Source organism: Populus nigra, chromosome 14 (genome assembly GCF_951802175.1).
Source record: "Populus nigra chromosome 14, ddPopNigr1.1, whole genome shotgun sequence".
Classification (NCBI taxonomy): Eukaryota; Viridiplantae; Streptophyta; class Magnoliopsida; order Malpighiales; family Salicaceae; genus Populus; species Populus nigra.
The window spans coordinates 637,501-658,719 of NC_084865.1; the positions used below are offsets into that span (position 1 = coordinate 637,501).

At 34.7% G+C, this 21,219-nt stretch overlaps 4 protein-coding genes and 1 pseudogene across 7 annotated transcripts; 4 read left to right on the top strand and 1 right to left on the bottom strand.

Moving 5' to 3' along the window:
* Positions 1–450: 450 nt before the first annotated feature.
* Positions 451–1,523, bottom strand: LOC133672536 (ethylene-responsive transcription factor 4-like). The gene has a single exon (XM_062092971.1). The coding sequence runs from the start codon at positions 1,332–1,334 to the stop codon at positions 705–707; it is 630 nt and encodes a 209-aa protein (XP_061948955.1). The 5' UTR covers positions 1,335–1,523; the 3' UTR covers positions 451–704.
* A 4,618-nt stretch (positions 1,524–6,141) lies between these two features.
* LOC133672835 (probable aminotransferase TAT2) lies at positions 6,142–8,656 on the top strand (annotated as a pseudogene).
* Positions 8,657–8,745: 89 nt separating this feature from the next.
* On the top strand, positions 8,746–11,678 carry LOC133672836 (probable aminotransferase TAT2). Its single transcript, XM_062093373.1, has 7 exons — positions 8,746–9,745; positions 9,837–10,176; positions 10,260–10,478; positions 10,623–10,682; positions 10,927–11,082; positions 11,163–11,256; positions 11,393–11,678. The coding sequence occupies exons 1-7, from the start codon at positions 9,474–9,476 to the stop codon at positions 11,509–11,511; spliced, it is 1,260 nt and encodes a 419-aa protein (XP_061949357.1). The 5' UTR covers positions 8,746–9,473; the 3' UTR covers positions 11,512–11,678.
* Positions 11,679–13,433: 1,755 nt separating this feature from the next.
* Positions 13,434–17,004, top strand: LOC133672920 (probable aminotransferase TAT2). 4 transcript variants are annotated; one of them, XM_062093493.1, is made up of 9 exons: positions 13,434–13,801; positions 13,972–14,311; positions 14,402–14,620; positions 14,747–14,806; positions 14,982–15,137; positions 15,215–15,308; positions 15,452–15,495; positions 16,314–16,469; positions 16,563–17,004. In XM_062093493.1, exons 1-9 carry the CDS (start codon positions 13,464–13,466, stop codon positions 16,671–16,673), a joined length of 1,518 nt encoding a protein of 505 aa, XP_061949477.1. In that variant the 5' UTR covers positions 13,434–13,463; the 3' UTR covers positions 16,674–17,004. The 4 variants fall into 4 exon arrangements, with proteins under 4 accessions (XP_061949477.1, XP_061949479.1, XP_061949478.1 ...); XM_062093496.1 differs by having other exon boundaries at positions 13,664–13,863; XM_062093495.1 differs by lacking the exons at positions 16,314–16,469; positions 16,563–17,004 and adding an exon at positions 16,034–16,307 and having other exon boundaries at positions 13,437–13,801.
* A 1,471-nt stretch (positions 17,005–18,475) lies between these two features.
* On the top strand, positions 18,476–20,981 carry LOC133673406 (reticulon-like protein B17). The gene is made up of 8 exons (XM_062094186.1): positions 18,476–19,159; positions 19,276–19,426; positions 19,520–19,594; positions 19,693–19,834; positions 19,923–19,992; positions 20,105–20,170; positions 20,262–20,384; positions 20,606–20,981. Exons 1-8 carry the CDS (start codon positions 18,616–18,618, stop codon positions 20,815–20,817), a joined length of 1,383 nt encoding a protein of 460 aa, XP_061950170.1. The 5' UTR covers positions 18,476–18,615; the 3' UTR covers positions 20,818–20,981.
* Positions 20,982–21,219: the final 238 nt, after the last annotated feature.

The following is a 21,219-nucleotide window of genomic DNA, read 5'->3' on the forward strand; positions in this document are numbered from 1 at the left end:
ACGGTGCGTTCCAATACGTAAAGTGAAAGAGAGAGAATTTTATAATTGAAGTTTTGAATAAAATGATCTTTTTGTTTTTTTTATCCTAAACAAAAATAATAAAAATAAGAGGTGTTAAGCTTTTTATCATCCTTGCATCAAGCTATTTTTCTGATGGAGGAATATGATCACCGCATTTCCAAACGGTGCCGTACCCAAACGGTGTAGATTCCCCTGAGAAGATAAAAATTCGATCTCGAGACGATAAAATTGGGGATCATCTACGTTATCCTTTCTATCAATAATAAAGAAATTACACTTGTTATTATCTTGATTTGGCTCCACAATATTTTTCCCTTTTTTTTTTTTTTTGTAGAGAATTAAATTCCGTCTCACCTGTTGCCATTCAAGTCAAATCAATCCACTTGATGCTTAAATCATTGAGCCACTAAATGCAGAGTGAAAGACCCAAGAACAAAAAATAGGGATTGAAAATTATCAGCAATTGAAATAATTTGTGAGCTTACAAACACAAAACAACCAGGAAGAGAATTGTGAGTATTTCTCTGTAGTTGCAAAATCTTGATCCTAGTAATTTATTTACATTAGATTACGATGACCCATTAAACGAGATCATCCCTTCTTCTCTTTAAAAAGTAAGATTAGCTGGAAAAAAAAAACTATCCCCTCATGAATAATCTCAAAAAAAATTAAATAATTGTCGATCAAGCATCAGCTGGTGGAGGCAGGTTAAGATCAAGATGAAGAATTGAACTCCTTGGCTTAAAATCAATCACAGATGATGAATCCGAGTCACTATGGGCCCCGCCCTCAAGACCCACCGGGTCAAACCGGACAGGGAAACGCTGAGCCACAAACTCAGGCTTAACACCATCAAGAAACCAGACAGGACCAACAGCGTTAACATTCGGCGGCTGCTGCTGGAACACAAAGGGAAACCTCCCCATCCCCACAACCCCACCATCCTGGCGAGTTACATCACGCGCCACCGCAGAAACCACCGGGGAGCTTGACGACTCAACGGTGCTGCTCTGGCTAGAGCTCTGCTTCTCATCGTCATAATCAACCACCTTCTCCGCTATTGGAAAGTTGGTCTTCGCCTTAGCACCACGATACTCACGCGCCGCCTTATCATATGCCCTTGCAGCCTCCACTGCCGTGTCAAACGTGCCCAACCAAACCCGGCTTTTCTTCCCGGGATCCCTTATCTCAGCAGCATACCTCCCCCATGGCCTCTTCCTCACTCCCCTATAATGGATTTCCTTCTTGTCATGATCACCACTTGCTTTCTTCAAAGAACCATTGTCATTACCATTAAGCTTCTTGGGTGCCATTTTCTTGAATCCCAACGATGAAAACAATCGAAGATATATGAAAACAATCTAAGAATATTATCTTAGATTGCAATAAAGGAGCCAATGAAGCAAGTAAACACTAGAGAGCAAATAGTCTCCGGAAAATATAAAGTAGTGAAGGTTAGGGTCTGGGGGGCGGTGTGCTTCAGAGAGGAAGGGGTGGGGGTGTGGTTTTATAGGGAGTCTAGTCAATGAAAGGTTTGACTGAGAGGAATGGGTTGCGCCGCCCAAGAGAAAGAGAGAGGAAGAAACAGATAAGAAACGACAATGCTATAAGGGTTACGTGGCACACGGGAATTTCGAGATAAGTGGGTGTTTTGTCAGTGATGTGCCGGCTTTTGATAACGGGGCCGTTATCACGGCTTGAATTAACTGTATTATATTTCCATCAGTCTCTAAAAGCATAGATTTGAAAACTATATTTTCTTTTTTAGATAAATATAATCTTAGTAGATTAATGCCTTGTCTTGGATAAATGGGTAATAAATTTATGAAGTTTAAAAGTCTAGATTCTTCCACTTCTTTTAACAAAGAGAAAATCTAGCCATTATATTTACCTAAAACATAAAAAAAATCTAGAAAATTCAATAGCTAATGAACCTTAATTCATACTTTATTATTATTATTATTATTATTATTATTAATTACCCAGCCCTTTAGTATTAGAAAGCTAAGTGCATTAACACAATAAAATAACACTATTATTAAACTTGGTATAGCTCGACATGTCAATTTGAAGACTTGTCAATTCATAATTTAATCCAAGTTGGATTTTATGTCGATTTAAATAAAAATTGATCCAATCAAATTTGATTGACTTATTAACATGATTGATCTGGTCAAGTTTTGAATAAAATCCGATTTAATTTCAAAGAATAAATCAAAAAAATATTTTTTTAATTTTTTAAAAAATATATATTAAAATAATATCATTTTAAATTGACCTGAATTAACTCATTTCTTCTAGAATCTGAACCTTAAGTTGGGTAACAAGTGGGGCGAAGTTTTATAATTATGCCAAGCATCTCCCGCTGTTATTATATATATATATATATATATATATATATATATATATAGTTATAATGATTTTTTAAATATTTGTTTAACCGAAAATACTTTTAAAAAATTAACTGAAAACAGAATTCGTGTCAAACAGTTCGTTGGATGCTAAACGAGAGACAGCAATCATCCACCGCATCGCCGTCTCAAACAGTAACACAGCCTTTTGGATCGCTCTCTTGACAGTCAGTTCAGTGAGGGTAGACACCAACCATTAACATACTGACACGCGTCCATTCTTCTGCTTGACGCGTTCCCGAATATCTGTCAACAAATAACCGCGTTGCTGCCATCATTTACCGTCACTTGTTTCCGTGACCGTATTCTCCACCATGGCTGCTTTCAAATATTCCTTTAAAAGCGCGTACCCTGCAAAACATGCATAGATACTGAGATCGTGTCCGGATCGATTTATGTAATGTTTGGAAAGGTAAGCTGTGGTTGTTTTTTAAAAATATATAAAAATAATATATATTTTTTATTTTTTAAAAATTATTTTTAATATTAATATATTAAAATAATATAAAAATACTAAAATAAAAAATAAAAACTCGTAAAATGCAGTTCCAACTATATATTAAAAAAAACAACCCCTTAAAATTTAGGTTACGTATTAAGAATTCATCCGAGTTAATTTAAGTTTTAATTTTTTTAAAATTAATATTATTTAAATAAAAAATATATATTTTTTACCAACCAAATCTTCAATAAATAGGTTATCAAGTTGACTTCGGATTATATAACTAAGTTTATTTATTGTTGCATGCTACATTATACATGATTTGTGGAAATCTTAGGATTGAAGATAGAAATATATTTTATTGAAGAGACATGAAAATAAAATAAATATATTTATGATTTTTAAAGGGAGTTTCAGTATTTTATAAACAAAAAACACATAAACATGCTTTTTTAGCTATTATTATATTTATATTTTATGTAATGAGATAATAATTAATCACCATTGTAGTGATATAATGAGATTAATTTTGTGTTTGATAGAGTAGTGTATAATATTTTTTAAAAATAATTTTTGTTTGAAAATATATTAAAATAATTTATATATATATGTTTTTAACATGAATATATTAAAATTATTAAAAATACTGAAAATTCAATTTAATATATTTTTAAAAAATAAAAATTACTGCCCTTCTAGACACTACTACATGCTTGCATCATGCATGCGCAACAAGGCGTAACTTCAGCAGGAAAGAGTGTGGTCAAAGAGCGCGTAGAGATTAGATGGGGAGGCAATCTTCGCGTAATTTGACTAATGAAAGAGTGTAAATTGGTTAACAAGATAAAAACAAATATTATAAATTATAAATTATAAATTATAAATTATAAATTATAAATGGATGCGAGCTTTTACGCACTTGAATTTTGGGGTCTTGCGTGTAATGCTTAAACAATAATTGAATCCAGAACACTATATTAAAATGCCCCCTTCATGCAAAATTCATGTTCTCTTGTGCCGCATTTAGTGTTGTTGGGTAGGTTGGTGGGTGTTGTTTTTTAAAATATATTTTATTTTAAAATATATTAAAATAAAGAAATTGCTAACAAAAACAGACTTTGTGATTACCAAATCAGACTTGACAATGCATGGAGGCTACTTGATGTCTTTGTTCATGCATATCAAGATAACTATTAATAATAATTAAATATTATTAATTCGAGTTTTATAAATTTTAGAATTACTGAAAATTTATATTATCATTAACTTTAAAATTCATAAAATTAATTAAAATACGTGTAAGCTGACCCGAATATCTATATTAATAATTAAAAAAAAATTATCACTAGTAACACATATGAAATATAATCCCTAGTTGTTAGCTATTGAAATTCTTGTATATGTCATCCTTAGTACCCTTTAAATGCTCTGTTTTTTTTTTTTTGGTTTCCGTAAACATATTGGATTGTATGCTCATGTTCTTCTCGAAGAATAACACTAGAACAGAAATCAAAATCTTGCTTATTTCTTTATATTTGATTATTTTCTTCTATTTGAACGTTTCAACCTGTTTTTTAAACTATTTTTTACCATTAAAATATTAAATTAATATTTTTTAAGTTTTTTTATACTTTTATAAGCTTATGTTAAAAAAATACAAGATTTTTTTTTAAAAAAACCACCTTTATCACAAACTCATTAACTCCATTGACAAATAACAAAGTCAAAGAAACATCCTCTTATGACTCGTCAATCAATCGATAATTGCTTTTGAAAACTTTTTATACCAAAAAGTCCAAAACTTTCATAAATGAAGAAAAATAAAAAAAAATCAAGTTAATTTCTTTTAAATTAAAATTTTTTTTCTTACAAAAATAAAACATATACTTATAGTTTAATAATGTATGGACAGGGTTTAGATCAGAATTTCATGAGTTTAAAAATAAATTATTGGGAAATTGAAATAAAATGTACAAACTTGCTCACTAAAAAAAGATATATTTGTAAATTAATTAATTCCTCAAGAACATTCATAGTCGTCGAGATAACCTTGAATTTTTGAATAGAACAAGCAAAAGATAATACCATTATCTTTATTGCTATGAATTTTCGTATTAGTTCTGTGCTAGCTTTGATTTGGTCACATGCCCGGGAGCTCCACAAAACCAAGACCTTTCTAAAATGGTCTAATGAATTTGTTCTGCTCCTTTCATGGGCTCTTCTAAACCCTTCATAGTCTGAACCATACCGGAAAAGAGCCCTAACTCTCAACCATACCGGACCTGAGCTTTCACATACCCTCCACTGATATCATTTACCAGCCCTCACAGTTCAAGCGTGGCCATGATGTTCTTACCAGATTGTAATGAGCTGAACTTTCTCTAAGCTGCAGCATTGATACTAGATCATTCTTTATCGCTCTTGGAGTCCGATTTGCATGATTTTCTATTGCTAGACAAAAACGTGTTCTTGTTCATTTTAATTGCTTCAATCTGCTCATGCACTATTCTTGTTCATTATTGAAATCCATTGTACCCTGGAAAAAAGTTTTAAGCACTGTAATGAGATTCCTGATGACCCGTGTATGTTACAGGTAAAACTATATCTCTCCTTGCTTGAAGACATTACTGATGATACGGACTTCTGTCTTAGGCTTGTCAGAAGGAATCTGTGCATGGTTGCTCTTCCAGGTAGAGCATAAACTGTTCATAATCGTCTGCTAGATGTTAACATAGTCAGGCATGCACTTAAGTGCTACTGATCAAAGCTTTTAGATTCGATGGTTTTCCGATGTCCAGCATGATGCACGAGTACAGAAAATTGATGCAGTCTCTGTATCTCAATTTGGCAGAAATAATGTTGAAAGCTATTATATTTGGTGCAGGCGTGGCTGCTGGGCTGAAAAACTGGCCCCAGGTCACATTTGCCATTGAGCCACAGTCTCTTGAACAAGGCCTCGACAGGATGAAAGTGTCATTAGTAGTGTCTCTTGATATATATAAAAATAACACAAAAGTTTCTGATCTGCAACAGTTTTAGTGAATTTTTATGAAGCCTTTTTCTATTCAATTACTGAATTACATATTTGCAACTTCCCTTGATTTTCTTGATGTTAAAAACTCTTGGATCCTATAGATGAATTTGCTACCAACCAAGATTCTTAGCAACACATCAATATGATGAATGGTATTTTTTAAAGGTATTTTTTATTTTTAAAAAATAAATATATATTTAAAAAATATAAAAAACAAAAGTTGCCTTAGTTCCAACCTGTCGGTAGTACCGTCTACCGCCTAACAGTCACCGTCTAAACACGAAACGTGACTCACTGTTTCTTGTGCTTCTTTCTCTCGCAACTTCACTTCAGAAAAACAAGAAATGGAGGGAAAATTAAAGAAATTTGGTTTTGAAGACAGCGAAAGGATAAAAAAAGCTCCGCCAAGTTACAGCATTAAAGGTGTTGTCAGCTTTCTGAATGAAATTACCAATAAAGATGATCACAGGCCTGCGATTTCTCTTGGCTTGGGTGATCCCTCTCATTTCAAGTGCTTTAGGACTGCTGCTATAGCTGAAGATGCCGTAACTGAAGCTATCCGTTCTGCTAAATTCAACTCTTATGCTCCTACTGGTGGTATTTCCCCCGCAAGAAAGTAGGTGTTAGCCAGCATGTTTTTCCTTGAGATATATTCATTCTTTAATTTATTTTATTATTTAAGATAATTTGATATTTTATTAATCTTATTTTATAATTATTAGTATTTGATTATAAATTATATCACCAATAGTTAGAAATCCATAATCCAATTAGGTGGATGTTGCCTTGATATGATTGTAACTGGATTGAAATCAATATAAACAAAGAACATCAACCTAATTCATTTTATGACATTCTTAACAAAATTCTAAGCTGGTAATCTCTTTCATGTTAAAAGGGCTATTGCAGAATACCTCTCCAATGATCTTCCTTACCAGTTATCGCTAGAAGATATCTATGTGACTGCTGGTTGCAAACATGCCATGGAAGTGACGGTGGAAGTCCTTTCTAGACCAGAAGCCAATATTCTGTTGCCAAGGCCTGGTTATAGAACTTATGAAACTTTTGCAAATCTTCATCACTTAGAATTCAGACTTTTTGATCTTCTTCCCGAAAGAGGCTGGGAGGTTGATCTAGATGCTGTTGAAGCTATTGCAGATGAGAACACCATTGCCATGGTTATAATAAATCCTGGAAATCCTTGTGGAAGTGTTTATTCATATGAACATTTGAGCAAGGTAAGCTAACCTATAACTTCAGGGTGCTGTCTTTTATGCTGGTTCCAGCTTTGATGTGCTTTGTTGATCCTGTTATGTCATAGATTGCGGAGACTGCAAGAAAGCTTGGGATTCTTGTGGTTGCTGATGAAGTATATGGTCATGTTACTTTTGGGAGCAAGCCATTTGTGCCCATGGGTGTTTTTGGATCAACTGTGCCTGTTATTACCCTTGGATCCATATCGAAAAGATGGATGGTTCCCGGTTGGCGACTTGGATGGCTAGTAACAAGTGATCCTACTGGTTTACTTCAAAAATGTGGGGTAAGCTCTTCAGGCTTATAACCTTCATCCAATCAATCATTTAATATATGCTATTATGATTCTATATATGCAACTTATTTAGATGATAAAGATATATAGCTTGAAGAAATTGTTGCTTGATATACCATGTTACCGTATTCACTACTTGTTTTCTTCTCAGATCGCTGATTCCATTAAGAATGTTCTCAATCCTGCCCCTTTCTCGCCGACCTTTATTCAGGTTTGCATTCTTAAACTGCTACTTGCATGAAGATAATGGGAAATTAACATCTTAGTCTGAGAATCTCTTAACTATGATACGAAACTTCGCAAGGAAGAGCAGTCAAGTTCCAATGAATCACTGTCAAACAGACAGTGATGTTTAGTATCATGGTCAGACAAGTTTTTTTTTTTTGACATTTTAAGCTGAGTTCTGATGGTCTGCTCTATATGTGTTTGTAAATTTTTATGTTGCTTTGGTGTCAGGCCGCTGTTCCTGAAATCCTTGAGAAAACAACAGAGGAGTTCTTTTCAAAAACTATAAACATTCTTAGAGCAGCTTCAGCCTTCTGTTACGATAAACTGAAGGAGATACCGTGCATTACTTGCCCACAAAGGGCAGAAGGAGCCATGTTTGTTTTGGTAAAGACAGAAACTAACAGCTTTCATATGATCTAATCTTGTTTTTTAGTGAAAGACATGATCACAATTTGTTCTTGCAGGTGAAGCTTAACCTTTCACTTCTTGAAGACATCGAAGATGACATGGAGTTCTGTCTGAAGCTAGCAAAAGAGGAATCTGTCGTCATTTTACCAGGTGAGCACCAAGTTAGAAATATCCACTTCCTGTCTGTTCCTTCTGCTAGTAATTTTAATGACCTATTGATGAACTACTTAGGGATGCTATAAGATTTACCATGGAGAGATTCCCTGATGAGATATATTTCTTTCAGGGGTGACTGTGGGACTAAAGAATTGGCTCCGCATAACATTTTCAGTTGAACAATCATCTCTTGAAGATGGTCTCGGAAGGTTAAGGTCCTTCTGTGGGAGACATGCGAAGAAAGCATAGCTTAGCAGGATCAACTGCTGTTCATCAGCAAATTTACGTTTATGTTGTTAAGAAACTGAAATAAACATGTATGAAACATCGTCTGTAGCTAAGGTATGTGACTTCTTGGGCAAATATTTCAAGTTCTTCTGAATAATAAATATTATTGCTTCTAACAACGATCATAATAAAAATTTTATTTAAAAAATAATGCTTCTAACAAAAAGTAAGCTTTTCGTCAAATAAAAAAAAGGGTCCATGAAAAAGAAAGTTAGGTTTTTTTATTATAAATACACATTTTCTTTTTTAGTTCAAGTCATTAATTGTAGTTTTTGTAAATATTTTTCTTAAATGCTTTTACTTTTAATTGAATGAACTATACTATTAATAAAAAAACCATTTTGTTGTCAAAACAACAAGAAATTACATGAATTAAAAAATATAATTTTAATGAAAATAATGAAATTTTCAATAATTTTATTTATTATCTTTTCTGCAAATATCTATTTTATTATTATATAATTAAATAAAAAATATATTTCAAAAAGCTTTCCGCAGCAGCAGGGCAACTCGGCTAGTTACAAATGAGGCAAGCGACTTCATGGGCAACTATTTTAAGTTCTTCGAATCAAGACCACCGAATTTATTTTTTTATCAAACTATTCACCATTAATTTATAATATGAATACCTATCTCCCATAATTTTGTTTTTGAAAATTAACGTATATTTACCATCCTTCATTTGCCTCTGTATTCTATCATCCTTGGCCAAAGGTCACACATGCATGTATGCCTTTTCACTTTCACCAAGAATTTCTGGTAAAAGTATGTCCAAAAGAAGTTATGATAGTAAGAACACGAGGCCAAAATGTCAGCAGAACTATAATTGTCCCCATCTGAGCATACGTTACCAAGCACACCCAGTGCCTAACGTATGCTATTTCAAGTGCTTCTTTCTCTTGCAACTTCACTCAAGAAAAACAAGAATACCCAGAAATGGAGAGCAAATTAAGGAAATTGGGTTTCGAAGGGATCGGTAACCTCAAAACACCACCACCAAGTTACAGCATTATGAGTGTTGTCAAATTTCTGAAAGAAAACATCAATGAAGATGATCACAGGCTTGCCATTTCACTTGGCGTGGGTGACCCCTCTGGTTTCAAGTGCTTCAGGACTACTAATATAGCTGAGGATGCCATAGTTGGAGCTGTCCGTTCTGCTAAATTCAATTCTTATGCTCCTACTGGTGGTATTTTATCTGCAAGAAGGTATAAACAAACATCATCCACCTAATTCATTAGCTAAATATCATGACATTCTTAACAAATTTTTAATCCGGTAACTTCTGTTTTTAAAAAGGGCTATTGCAGAATACCTCTCCAATGATCTTCCTTACCAGTTATCACCGGAAGATGTCTATGTCACCCTTGGTTGCAAACATGCCATGGAAATGATAGTGAAAGTCCTTGCTAGACCAGAAGCCAATATTCTGCTTCCAAGACCTGGTTTTAGAATTTATGAAACTTATGCAAATTCTCATCACCTAGAGTTAAGGCATTTTGATCTTCTTCCCCGGAAAGGCTGGGAGGTTGATCTAGATGCTGTTGAAGCTATTGCAGATGAGAACACCATTGCCATGGTTATAATAAATCCTGGAAATCCTTGTGGAAGTGTTTATTCATATGAACATTTGAGCAAGGTAAGCTAACCTATAACTTCAGGGTGCTGTCTTTTATGCTGGTTCCAGCTTTGATGTGCTTTGTTGATCCTGTTATGTCATAGATTGCGGAGACTGCAAGAAAGCTTGGGATTCTTGTTGTTGCTGATGAAGTATATGGTCATATCGTTTTTGGGAGCAAGCCATTTGTGCCCATGGGTGTTTTTGGATCAACTGTGCCTGTTATTACCCTTGGATCCATATCGAAAAGATGGATGGTTCCCGGTTGGCGACTCGGGTGGCTAGTAACAAGTGATCCTACTGGTTTGCTTCAGAAATGTGGGGTAAAGTCTTAACGCTTACAACCTTCATTCAATCAGCCATTTAATATCTGCTATTATGATTTTATATGCAAAAAGATATATAGCTTGTAGAAATTGTTGCTTGATATACCTTGTTACCGTATTCATTACTTGTTTGCTTCTCAGATTGCTGATTCCATTAAAAGTGCTCTCAATCCCGCCCCTTTCTCGCCAACCTTTATTCAGGTTTGCATTCTTAAACTGCTACTTGCATGAAGATAATGGGAAATTAACATCTTAGTCTGAGAATCTCTTAACTATGATACGAAACTTCGCAAGGAAGAGCAGTCAAGTTCCAATGAATCACTGTCAAACAGACAGTGATGTTTAGTATCATGGTCAGACAAGCTTTTTTTTTTGACATTTTAAGCTGAGTTCTGATGGTCTGCTCTATATGTGTTTGTAAATTTTTATGTTGCTTTGGTGTCAGGCCGCTGTTCCTGAAATCCTTGAGAAAACAACAGAGGAGTTCTTTTCAAAAACTATAAACATTCTTAGAGCAGCTTCAGGCTTCTGTTACGATATACTGAAGGAGATACCGTGCATTACTTGCCCACAAAGGGCAGAAGGAGCCATGTTTGTTTTGGTAGAGACAGAAACTAACAGCTTTCATATGATCTAATCTTGTTTTTTAGTGAAAGACATTATCACAATTTGTTCTTGCAGGTGAAGCTTAACCTTTCACTTCTTGAAGACATCGAAGATGACATGGAGTTCTGTCTGAAGCTAGCTAAAGAGGAATCTCTCGTCATTTTACCAGGTGAGCACCAAGTTAGAAATATCCACTTCCTGTCTGCTCCTTGTGCTAGTAATTTTAATGACCTATTGATGAACTACTTAGGGATGCTATAAGATTTACCATGGAGAGATTCCCTGATGAGATATATTTCTTTCAGGGGTGACTGTGGGACTAAAGAATTGGCTCCGCATAACATTTTCAGTTGAACAATCATCTCTTGAAGATGGTCTCGGAAGGTTAAGGTCCTTCTGTGGGAGACATGCGAAGAAAGCATAGCTTAGCAGGATCAACTGCTGTTCATCAGAAAATTTACATTACTTGTTTATGTTGTTAAGAAATTGAAATAAACATGTATGAAACATCGTCTGTAGCCTAAGATATGTGACTTCATGGGCAACTATTTCAAGTTCTTCTGAATGAATACCATCAATTTATTTGTTAAACTATTCATCATTTACAATTTGGAAAGCTATCTCTGTCATGATCTGGTTTATGAGTCCATGATTGACACATGAGCAAAGTCCTACTCCAGGTTATACGAATCCAAACATACATACAATTTTTTATGTTAACTCAATTAGAGTTCTACATAACATTTGATATCATAAATTATAGTTCATAATTTAACTCAACATCTTAATTTTGTAATTATGTAGATCTAACTACACATAACAGAAAAGCATTAATTACAAATAAAATAGTAAGTCTTGAAAGTTCAACAAAAGTGACATGTTAATGAAGTTATAAGCCTGAAAAATAATAATAATGAGAGGGTGAGTTCGATAACTTAATGAATAAATAACGTCTACTATATACATATGAGGTGATACATCAATGAAGTACACACATACACACAAGTTTGACTTATGCGTTTACATAAGAGTTTCACAAGCAGGTCATAACAAAAAAATATCATAGAGTAAGGCTTGTCAGAAAATCAAAATGTAATTGGCACGACGCTCTAAACTATGTGATAATCAGTCGTCACATGTTGGTGACTCTCTTAACCAACTAGGATTCAAATACCATATGCATAAAGATTAACACTACCATGATTGCATGTGTATTCTAATCGGCATATTATAAGATCATAATCAAACAAAACAGAATCATTTCTTAAATGCTTAACTCGTACAATCAATCAAATGAGGAGCTATCAATTTAAAAGTATATAATGGCTCATATAAAGAATCAATCTCAATAAATAATCATGATTTATCATAGATAAGAGATAATAAACAATATATAAATTACCAAAAAGTGTTATCAATTTTATATTAACAATTCAAATATTTATACTACTTATCTAATATATGAAATATTATCTACTCACATAAATCAAAAGTAGTTAGGACTCAAAAGTAGATATTAACAAAAATGTTACTAATGCCCAACATGAAAAATATCAGGAACATCTGAATATAAAAATAATATACTAAAAAATAACTTGAAGCAAAAAAAATAAAAGATTGCATCTATAAGATTTGAGATATATAAAAGTGAATCATATCTATCTGATCAATTTAAAATATTTTCTAAACTTTTCAAACAAAAAAGAATCATTCATCCCTTTTTGCTAGGTCAACCGGTTGATCAAAACTTACCAATCAGTCGACCAAAATCATCAGGCAAATTGGTTGATCAAATTCCAATGATCCAATTAGTCAACCGATTGATTGAGATTTCAGAATTTTGATTCACTAGTCTCCCAAACAACGATAGATTTCTAAAAATCCAACATGTATCTCAAACACCCAAAATAATCAACCTTTAACATTTCAATTAATCATCAATCTAACTCAAAAAATAAACTTCAAAACTCTAAACCTTAACAAAAACTAAAATCAAAACTAATTACCGCAACCACATGTTAAAGCAAGTTTCTCAAATCCTTTATACTTTTCTTTATCTCTTCTTCCTTTTTCTTTCTCTCATTCTAGTTCTCTCTCTCTCTCTCTCTCTCATTTCAGATTTTTTTTTAACTCGTCCTATTTATACTTATTAATTAGATATGCAATTAGCTCAATGCCCGTCATTCTTTTATACCTCAAATCTAATCCTCCAAGGGTATTGTCGCCATCTCCTATTGAAGTTCTCTTTCATTTCACAATATTACAACCTCCCTTCATTTATTTGCGTTTGCCTTTGTCCTATGTCATTAGACTCATTACAGGACATGCAAACTTATTTGTTACTTTAACCGTGGACTTGTATGGCAAGAAGCCAAAATGGTGGTTCCCAAACTTTGTCTCCTTCTGAAGATAACCAAGAAATTGTTTAAAATTGGTTCCTATCCCTTGAAAGTTAGTCACCAAAAGAAGAATGCCATGGGCACAAATGTGCTCAAGACAGAAACACCAACCAGCATTGATGATGCTGTGTACTTTTTAAAAGAAAATTTCAATGAAGGTGATCACAGGCCTGCAATTTCTTTTGGTTTTGGCGATCCCTCTTGTTTCGAGTGCTTCAGGACCACTCCTATAGCTGAAGATGCCATAGTTGAAGCTGTTCGTTCTGCTAAATTCAATTCTTATGCTCCTACTGGTGGTATTCTTCCTGCAAGGAGGTAGGTGTTGGCCAGATCATGACTTTCTTTAGGCACACTTTTTTGTTGAGATGTATCCATTCGTAAGTTTGGTTTTCATTGCAAGATAATTTGATGTTTGGTTAATCTTTCTCGATTATCATTCTACATAAACAATGCATATATCTCTAGTTTTTTTCTCCTGGTAAAAGGGCTGTTGCAGACTATCTCTCTCGCGATCTTCCTTACCGGTTATCACCAGATGATGTCTATCTCACCCTTGGTTGCAACCAAGCTGCAGAAATCACAATTAAAGTCCTAGCTCGGCCCGGAGCCAATATTCTGCTTCCAAGACCTGGTTATCCAGATGTTGAAACTTATGCAATTTTTAACAACCTAGAAATTAGGCAGTTTGATCTTCTCCCGGAGAGAGGTTGGGAGGTTGATCTAGATGCTGTTGAAGCTATCTCAGATGAGAACACCATTGCTATGGTTATAATCAATCCTGGAAATCCTTCTGGAAGTGTTTATACATACAATCATTTGAATAAGGTGAAGTAATCATTAATAACATGGGACCTGAATCCTGAAATAAAGACCATCTCTTATGCTTAGCTGGTAATTGATCTTGTTATATGGTAGATTGCGGAGACTGCAAGAAAGCTTGGGATTCTTGTGATTGCTGATGAAGTTTATGGCCATCTTGTTTACGGGAGTAGTCCATTTGTGCCCATGAGTTTGTTTGCCACAATTGTACCTGTTATTACTCTTGGATCTGTATCAAAAAGATGGATGATTCCCGGTTGGGGGCTTGGTTGGCTAGTGACTTGTGATCCAAGTGGATTGCTTCGAAAGGATGAGGTAAAGGCTTAATTAAAGCTGATAACACTTATCAAATCACTTGATATCATGACTTCTAATCTGATACCTACAGAAACTACTGCTTGACATATGATGTGAAACTATTCTTCACTTGTATATTCTCAGATTGCCGAGTCCATTAACAAACTTCTTGTCTACTCGCCTTTCCCACCAACCTTAATTCAGGTTTGCAGATTTTGACCTTCATGAACATAATGAGACAAGTTATCTGTGGATCTTTACTACAATACTCATTACTGTAAACTTATTCACATTTTAAATTGAATTCTGATAGTGTGATTTTCTTTCCTTTGCCGGCTCCAATACATAGCATTAAATTTTGATGTTGTCTCGGCATCAGGGTGCTATTCCTCAAATCCTAGAGAAAACGACACAGGATTTCTTCTCAAAAACTATCAACATCCTCAGGAAAAATTTGGACATTTGTTATGATAAACTGAAGGAGATCCCATGCATAATGATCCCACAAAAGCCTGAAGGAGCATTTTTTGCTATGGTAAAGACATAAACCAAGAGCTTCTTTTGAGCTATTAGTTTGTTAGTCGTTGACATGATCACTATTTGTGCTTGCAGGTTAAGCTTAACTTGTTGCTGCTTGAAGATATTGAAGATGACATGGAGTTCTGTCTCAAGCTAGCTAAAGAGGAGTCTCTCATTATTTTACCAGGTGATCACCAAGCTAGAAATAGCTACTTCCTGTCTGTTACTTCTGCAAGTAATTTCGATAACCTATGCTATTAACGACTAGACTCTAGAGGGTTGCTTGAAGGTTACCGCAGAGATACCATAACAGAACAAATTTCCATGCAGGGGTGACTTTGGGGCTGAAGAATTGGCTCCGCGTGACATTTGCAGTTGAGTACTCATCTCTTGAAGATGGTCTTGGAAGGTTAAAGTCCTTCTGCCAGAGACATGCCAAGAAATATAGTTTAACAGGATCAACAGCAGTTGATCAGCAAATTCATGTTGAACATTAGACCTTGCTCATGTTGTTAAGAAATTGAAATAAACATGTTTACAATATTATTGTAACTAAGGCAAGTGACTTCCTATATGGACAATTATTTTAAGTTCCGATGAATCAAAGTAGATGGTTCTGGGTGGATTAAGCTGAATGGGTAGCTTTTGCCACCCATAAATGCGAGCAATGAGCCATTGTCTTTCCTCTCTAAGGAGGTTGATGGAACATTGAAGGATGTGATGAATGTGGTGTTAGGATGAAAAATTCTTGCTGTTTTCACAATATGTTGTACAGACTTAGGTTTCTCCATTTACGGTAGATGAGTGTTTGATTAAACTAATAAAAATTAACTTTATCTTATTAAATTGATTTCAAATGTAGATAGATTTTTTCACTAAAATCTTGCATGGCTTAATGTCTTGTGATAAAAGGTCATGAAGCTAACATGCCAGTAGCCTAAATTTGTCTCCATCCGAAGATGACACATAACCAAGAAGTTGTCTAAATTTGTCCACTTTTGGGGCCATTTGAAACTGGAACTAAAGCTAAGTCACCTAACCTCATTGCTCTTTAGACTAACATTTCTTGTTTCTTTCACGTCTAACTTCTTCCTGAACATATTTGGACATTGACAAATTAAGTTGCAGGTCTCTTACAAAGCTTTTATCTCCTATAGTAACCGGGGTCAATCTGTTGGTGCTCTGTTATCAGGCTACTATTCCTCATATCCTACAGAAAACAACTGAGGATTTCTTCTCAAACACAATTGACATTCTTAGAGAGGATTTGGACTTCTGTTTCGATAAACTGAAGGAGATTCCAGGCTTGAAATGCCCGCAAAAGGCAGAAGGAGGGATGTTTATCATGGTAAAGACAAAGAAACAAGGATCTTAGTTTCTTTCTTCACAGCTATCTAGTTTAGCTGAAGACATGCGCATGAATCACAATTTGCCTTTGCAGGTTAAGCTTCACTTGCCACAGCTTGATGATATTGAAGATGACATGGAATTCTGTCTCAAGCTAGCTAAAGAGGAATCTCTCATCCTTGTGCCTGGGAAGCAGCCTAACTGATGCACCAATGGTTGCTTGAAAGATATCCCATAAAGACACTAATGAACATCAATTCTTTCAGGGATTACTGTGGGATTGAAGAATTGGGTTAGAATATCTTTTGGAGTTGAACACTCATCTCTTGAAGATGGCCTTGGGAGGTTAAAGGCCTTCTGCCAGAGACATGCAAAGAAACAGTAGTTTCACAGGATCATCATCTGCAATTTCATGTTGAAGATTAGACCTTGCTAGTCATGTTAAGACATCAAAATAAACATGTTGCCTCACTGTAACTAAGGCAAGTGTCTGTGGACGCCTGATTTGAATAACAAGGCAAATTCATGTTGGACTATATCTTAATCACTTCATCAAAATTGTGACTTATAAACGGGAAAATGATTTAGACTTTTCATCAATGAAGTTAAATAATCAATTAATCAGGTAGATCATGCTAGGTTGTCCTGCTGTCGAGTGATTCTACCTAGCACTAACCACTGATTACAATTTACATGTACCAACTGGCCAACTTAAACTTCTTTGTCCAATGGAATAGTACAAGAAAATTAGTTTGCCTTTGCCATGACCAACATGTCTCCGGTAATGAACCATCAGTATCATCATATTCATATAATTACATGGCCTGAATCTTATCTAAGATCTAATTCAATTGTGGGTGCTTACCAGTTTTTGCTACTAAAGTGCTGGATACAAATTCCAAGTGACACTTCTGATTAAATTTTGCTCACACATTCAAGCAAAAGAGATGAAAGGGGAAGATACCCTGTAAGCCTTGAAATATTAGTTGGGGTAGTAAATACTAAATATATAGGTTTCGAGTTCGAATATAAAGAGTCCACAATGAATGTATCAATGATTTGATAGAGTTTGGATCCGAAGAGATGAATTGTAAAACTTAGCTGGAGCATACATATAGTTATACCACTTAACACAAGGATGAAATTTTCGACGCAATCTTAATCCCAGCACAACACTAGACTCAGTCTATCTTACAATTTCAAATCATGTTTGATCTATGTACTAAGATGTTTCACACACCCAAAAGATTTTCCCCAAAGTCTTTCAAGCAATAGACAAATCACAAGAACACAAATATAAAAATCAGAATCACAAAGCATAATTTATAGAAAAAAACTCCAAACCTTTATTAATACCAATAACAAAAGATACACAAAATTGTTTGTGTGCGCCAAGCACAATGCTGTTACATACTACATAACTGTGGCCTCTATTTATTATAAAAAATACAAAAGTTACATAAAAAATTATCCCTAGACAGGTGTAATCAAATTTGGACAGTTTTGTCTAAAAACAAATGCCAAAAACTGTCTCTAACTATTCATGTTGTAATTTCTCTAAACCTGTCACCCTAAAAAAATGTTCTTTAATGATCATCCTACTTTTATCATATGACTTTAAGCCCATAAGAATTGTCATCAAATAATCAATTATGAATAGTGATAAATCATTGTAAAATCTTTTAAAGGGTATTTAAGAGTGATAACAGTTGTTTTTTAAAGTTTGTTTTTATTTAAAAATGCATTAAAATAATATATATTTTTAATTTATTTTTAATATTAGTATATTAAAATAATTTAAAAATATATTAAATTTTTTAAAAAAAATTCACCAAACCTTCAAACCTTTAATTGGGCCACAAAACAGCTTAACAAATGCAATCCCACCATGAAAAAGCCATAAACGGCACAAAGAAATAGATATGCCCATACTTTCTTACCGTTGTACCTCATCTGGCCTCATTGACCCACAATTCCCACCTCAAAATATCATAAAGTGACAAAACCCGTCTCCCCAACGGCTACTTCCATCTCAACAAAAACCCTTCCTTTCTCAATCAAAAACCTCCAGAAATCTCCTCATTTAACAAGCCTTGATTCTTCTCTCTCAAATCCCACTAAAAATCCGCCATTAAAGAACTAAGAAAATGGATACAACACCACCTTCTCATAGATCAAACTCAAACACTCAAGCAAAATCAGCCTCTCGTTTATCAAGAATCACATACTCTATCGACCCAGAATCACAGCCTCCTCAGCTATCTCTAGACCTTATCCCTTCATCACCAAAGGAAACCCCATCAACCCCATCTAGTATTTCACTCAAGTCTTCAACCACTTTTCTCCCTCTTCGAGAACTTCTCCTTCTCTCACCATCTCCTTCAAGAAAATCTAGAACTCGTCTCGCCGACCGGGATGAGATGCCAGAGGAGGGTGGTTTGGAGCAAAATGGGTCTAGAAGGAGATGCAAAACTAGAGGATCTCAGACGGGTTCTTTAGGTTGTGCTTCACCGAGGAGTAATAGAAGGTTAAGGAGAAGATTGGAGGTGGAGAGTAGGGAAGAGAGGGATTTGATTGGTTTGGTAGATGAGGTTGGCAAAGTGAGAAAAAGAAGACATAGCGGCCGGTCTAAGAAGGAGAAAGAGAAGCTCTCTTTAGTCCATTCATTTCCTTCTTCCAATTCTACTACAAGTATGTATAAATCATAAATAACTCTTTTTCATTTTTTGCTGTTTAGTCCTTTAAATTTGGGATCTTTTTTTAATTGATTTGTGCTTATTTTATGGTGATTTGTGGGGTTTTTGAAGTTGATGAAGGTGATGGAAGCAATTTGGATAGGATTGGAATGGTTGTTTATGATTTGATAATGTGGAAAGATGTGGCAAAATCAAGCCTTTGGTTTGGTCTTGGATGTCTGTGTTTCCTATCATCTTGCTTTGCTAAAGGGATGAACTTTAGGTGTGTATCTCTTTTTTATACTTCTTGTGTTTCGAATATTCGTTTTGTGGTTTCGTTAAGGTATCTAAACCTCTTCATTTTTATGTTTTATAGCATTTTATCTGCTATTTCGCAACTGGGACTTCTAGTTCTGGGTGCATCTTTCTGCTCGAATTCGATATGCCAAAGGTACATGCCTCCAATGTTTCTGCACAAAATTATGTTCATGTTCCAGTTCATAAAAATCATATGTTCTGAGTTTTTGGAATTTTATAATGTAATCACAGAAACAATGTTGAAAAGACACGAAAATTTAAGCTGACAGAAGAGGACGTTTTGAGAGTGGGTACATTGATACTCCCAGCTGCAAATCTTGCAATTTCAAAGACAAGAGAGCTTTTCTCAGGAGAACCATCCATGACCCTAAAAGTAACTACCAAATCTCATTGCATAGTACTCTTAAAAATGTTTCCCATCTGCTCGGTACCTTAAAGAGCCTTTTATTTCCTGGTTCCAGGTAATTCCATTCTTGCTTCTTGGTGCTGAGTATGGTCATCTTGTAACTTTGAGGAGGCTTTGTGCTATTGGTATGTGAACTAGAATACAAATATGTTAACAAATCTCCTTGTGATCAATGTTTTGATGATAATTCAGTTCTTAATTGGAATGTCCTGGTTGTTTCGCTGTGAATTTGAGCAGGGTTTTTCATCAGCTTCACCATACCAAAACTATATGCTTGCTATTCCAGTCAGATAAAGCAGAAAGGTATCTAAAACCTCTCCATGTAATTGGAATGCTGTTAGTCTGTCTTACCATTCATGGTTGATTAAAAGTGAGATTTTTCGGAGTATTTCAGCTGAGCAAATGAAAAACCGAATGTTTGAAGCTTGGGGAGCTTGTTCTCACAAAAAGATTGTGGCAGCATCAGCAGTAACAGCTTTCTGGAATCTGTCAAGTGTCAAAACCCGTATTTTTACTGGTAATTGTGCAGAATTTTTCAGTATTTAAGCTGTTAAATGGATCTTTGAAAGTTACATAAAAATTCAATAGGGCATTAACATGCAAGCATTTTGCTAGGATGTCATTGGACACATATAATGTAACTACAGAACTTCAAGCCTTGATTATTAAGTTAGATTCATAATGTAACTACAGAACTTCAAGCCTTGATTATTAAGTTAGATTTGATTTTATTTGCAGCATTTATATCCTTGGTGATACTACGATGCCTCCGGCAACATCTAATGTCAAAACAGGAAGATGGGGAGACACTTCCAACACAGGTAGAAGGGGAAGCAGAAAGAGAGCAAGAGAAGGCATTAGTGGTGGCAGAAGGGGGGGAAGCTGAAAGAGAGCAAGTGCAACAACAGGCATTAGTGGTGGCAGAAGGAGTGACCTCCCAGAAACAGTAGCTTGCTTGCTTGCATCTTTGCCATTTCTAACAACCATAAATTTGCAATTCCAGCATATCGATATGAGGCATTGTGTTCTACTCTAAAAAACTAACAATTACTGTGAACAAAAAAAGATCCATCCATTTTAGCATGTACAAATAAAAAGATACTGTATTTTTTCTGCTTTGAGTGTCCTTTTCTTTGAACATTTTGATCATGTTCCTCGCTACCCGATAAATGAAAATAAAGAATGAATCAGCAGTGACCAAAAATAGAAGGGCCTTGCAACCAAATATGAGTTATAATAAAGTGTTTGATTGTGTCGGAATAGAAAAGATAGAGATATTGGAACAGATCGTCTCTTTCTTATCTATTCAAATAAATATATTTATCTCTTTTACATCTATATTTTTGTTTTAG

Bases quoted from the DNA above. Each gene is read 5' to 3' on its own strand.
- LOC133672836 (XM_062093373.1), top strand. From the start codon at position 9,474: ATGGAGAGCAAATTAAGGAAATTGGGTTTCGAAGGGATCGGTAACCTC. The intron at 10,177-10,259 runs GTAAGCTAACCT...GTTATGTCATAG, and splicing joins CATATGAACATTTGAGCAAG to ATTGCGGAGACTGCAAGAAA. The intron at 10,479-10,622 runs GTAAAGTCTTAA...TTTGCTTCTCAG, and splicing joins GTTTGCTTCAGAAATGTGGG to ATTGCTGATTCCATTAAAAG.
- LOC133673406 (XM_062094186.1), top strand. From the start codon at position 18,616: ATGGATACAACACCACCTTCTCATAGATCAAACTCAAACACTCAAGCA. The intron at 19,427-19,519 runs GTGTGTATCTCT...TATGTTTTATAG, and splicing joins GCTAAAGGGATGAACTTTAG to CATTTTATCTGCTATTTCGC. The intron at 19,835-19,922 runs GTAACTACCAAA...TCCTGGTTCCAG, and splicing joins AACCATCCATGACCCTAAAA to GTAATTCCATTCTTGCTTCT.
- LOC133672536 (XM_062092971.1), bottom strand. From the start codon at position 1,334: ATGGCACCCAAGAAGCTTAATGGTAATGACAATGGTTCTTTGAAGAAA.
- LOC133672920 (XM_062093493.1), top strand. From the start codon at position 13,464: ATGGTGGTTCCCAAACTTTGTCTCCTTCTGAAGATAACCAAGAAATTG. The intron at 14,807-14,981 runs GTTTGCAGATTT...TCTCGGCATCAG, and splicing joins TCCCACCAACCTTAATTCAG to GGTGCTATTCCTCAAATCCT. The intron at 15,309-15,451 runs GTGATCACCAAG...ATTTCCATGCAG, and splicing joins GTCTCTCATTATTTTACCAG to GGGTGACTTTGGGGCTGAAG.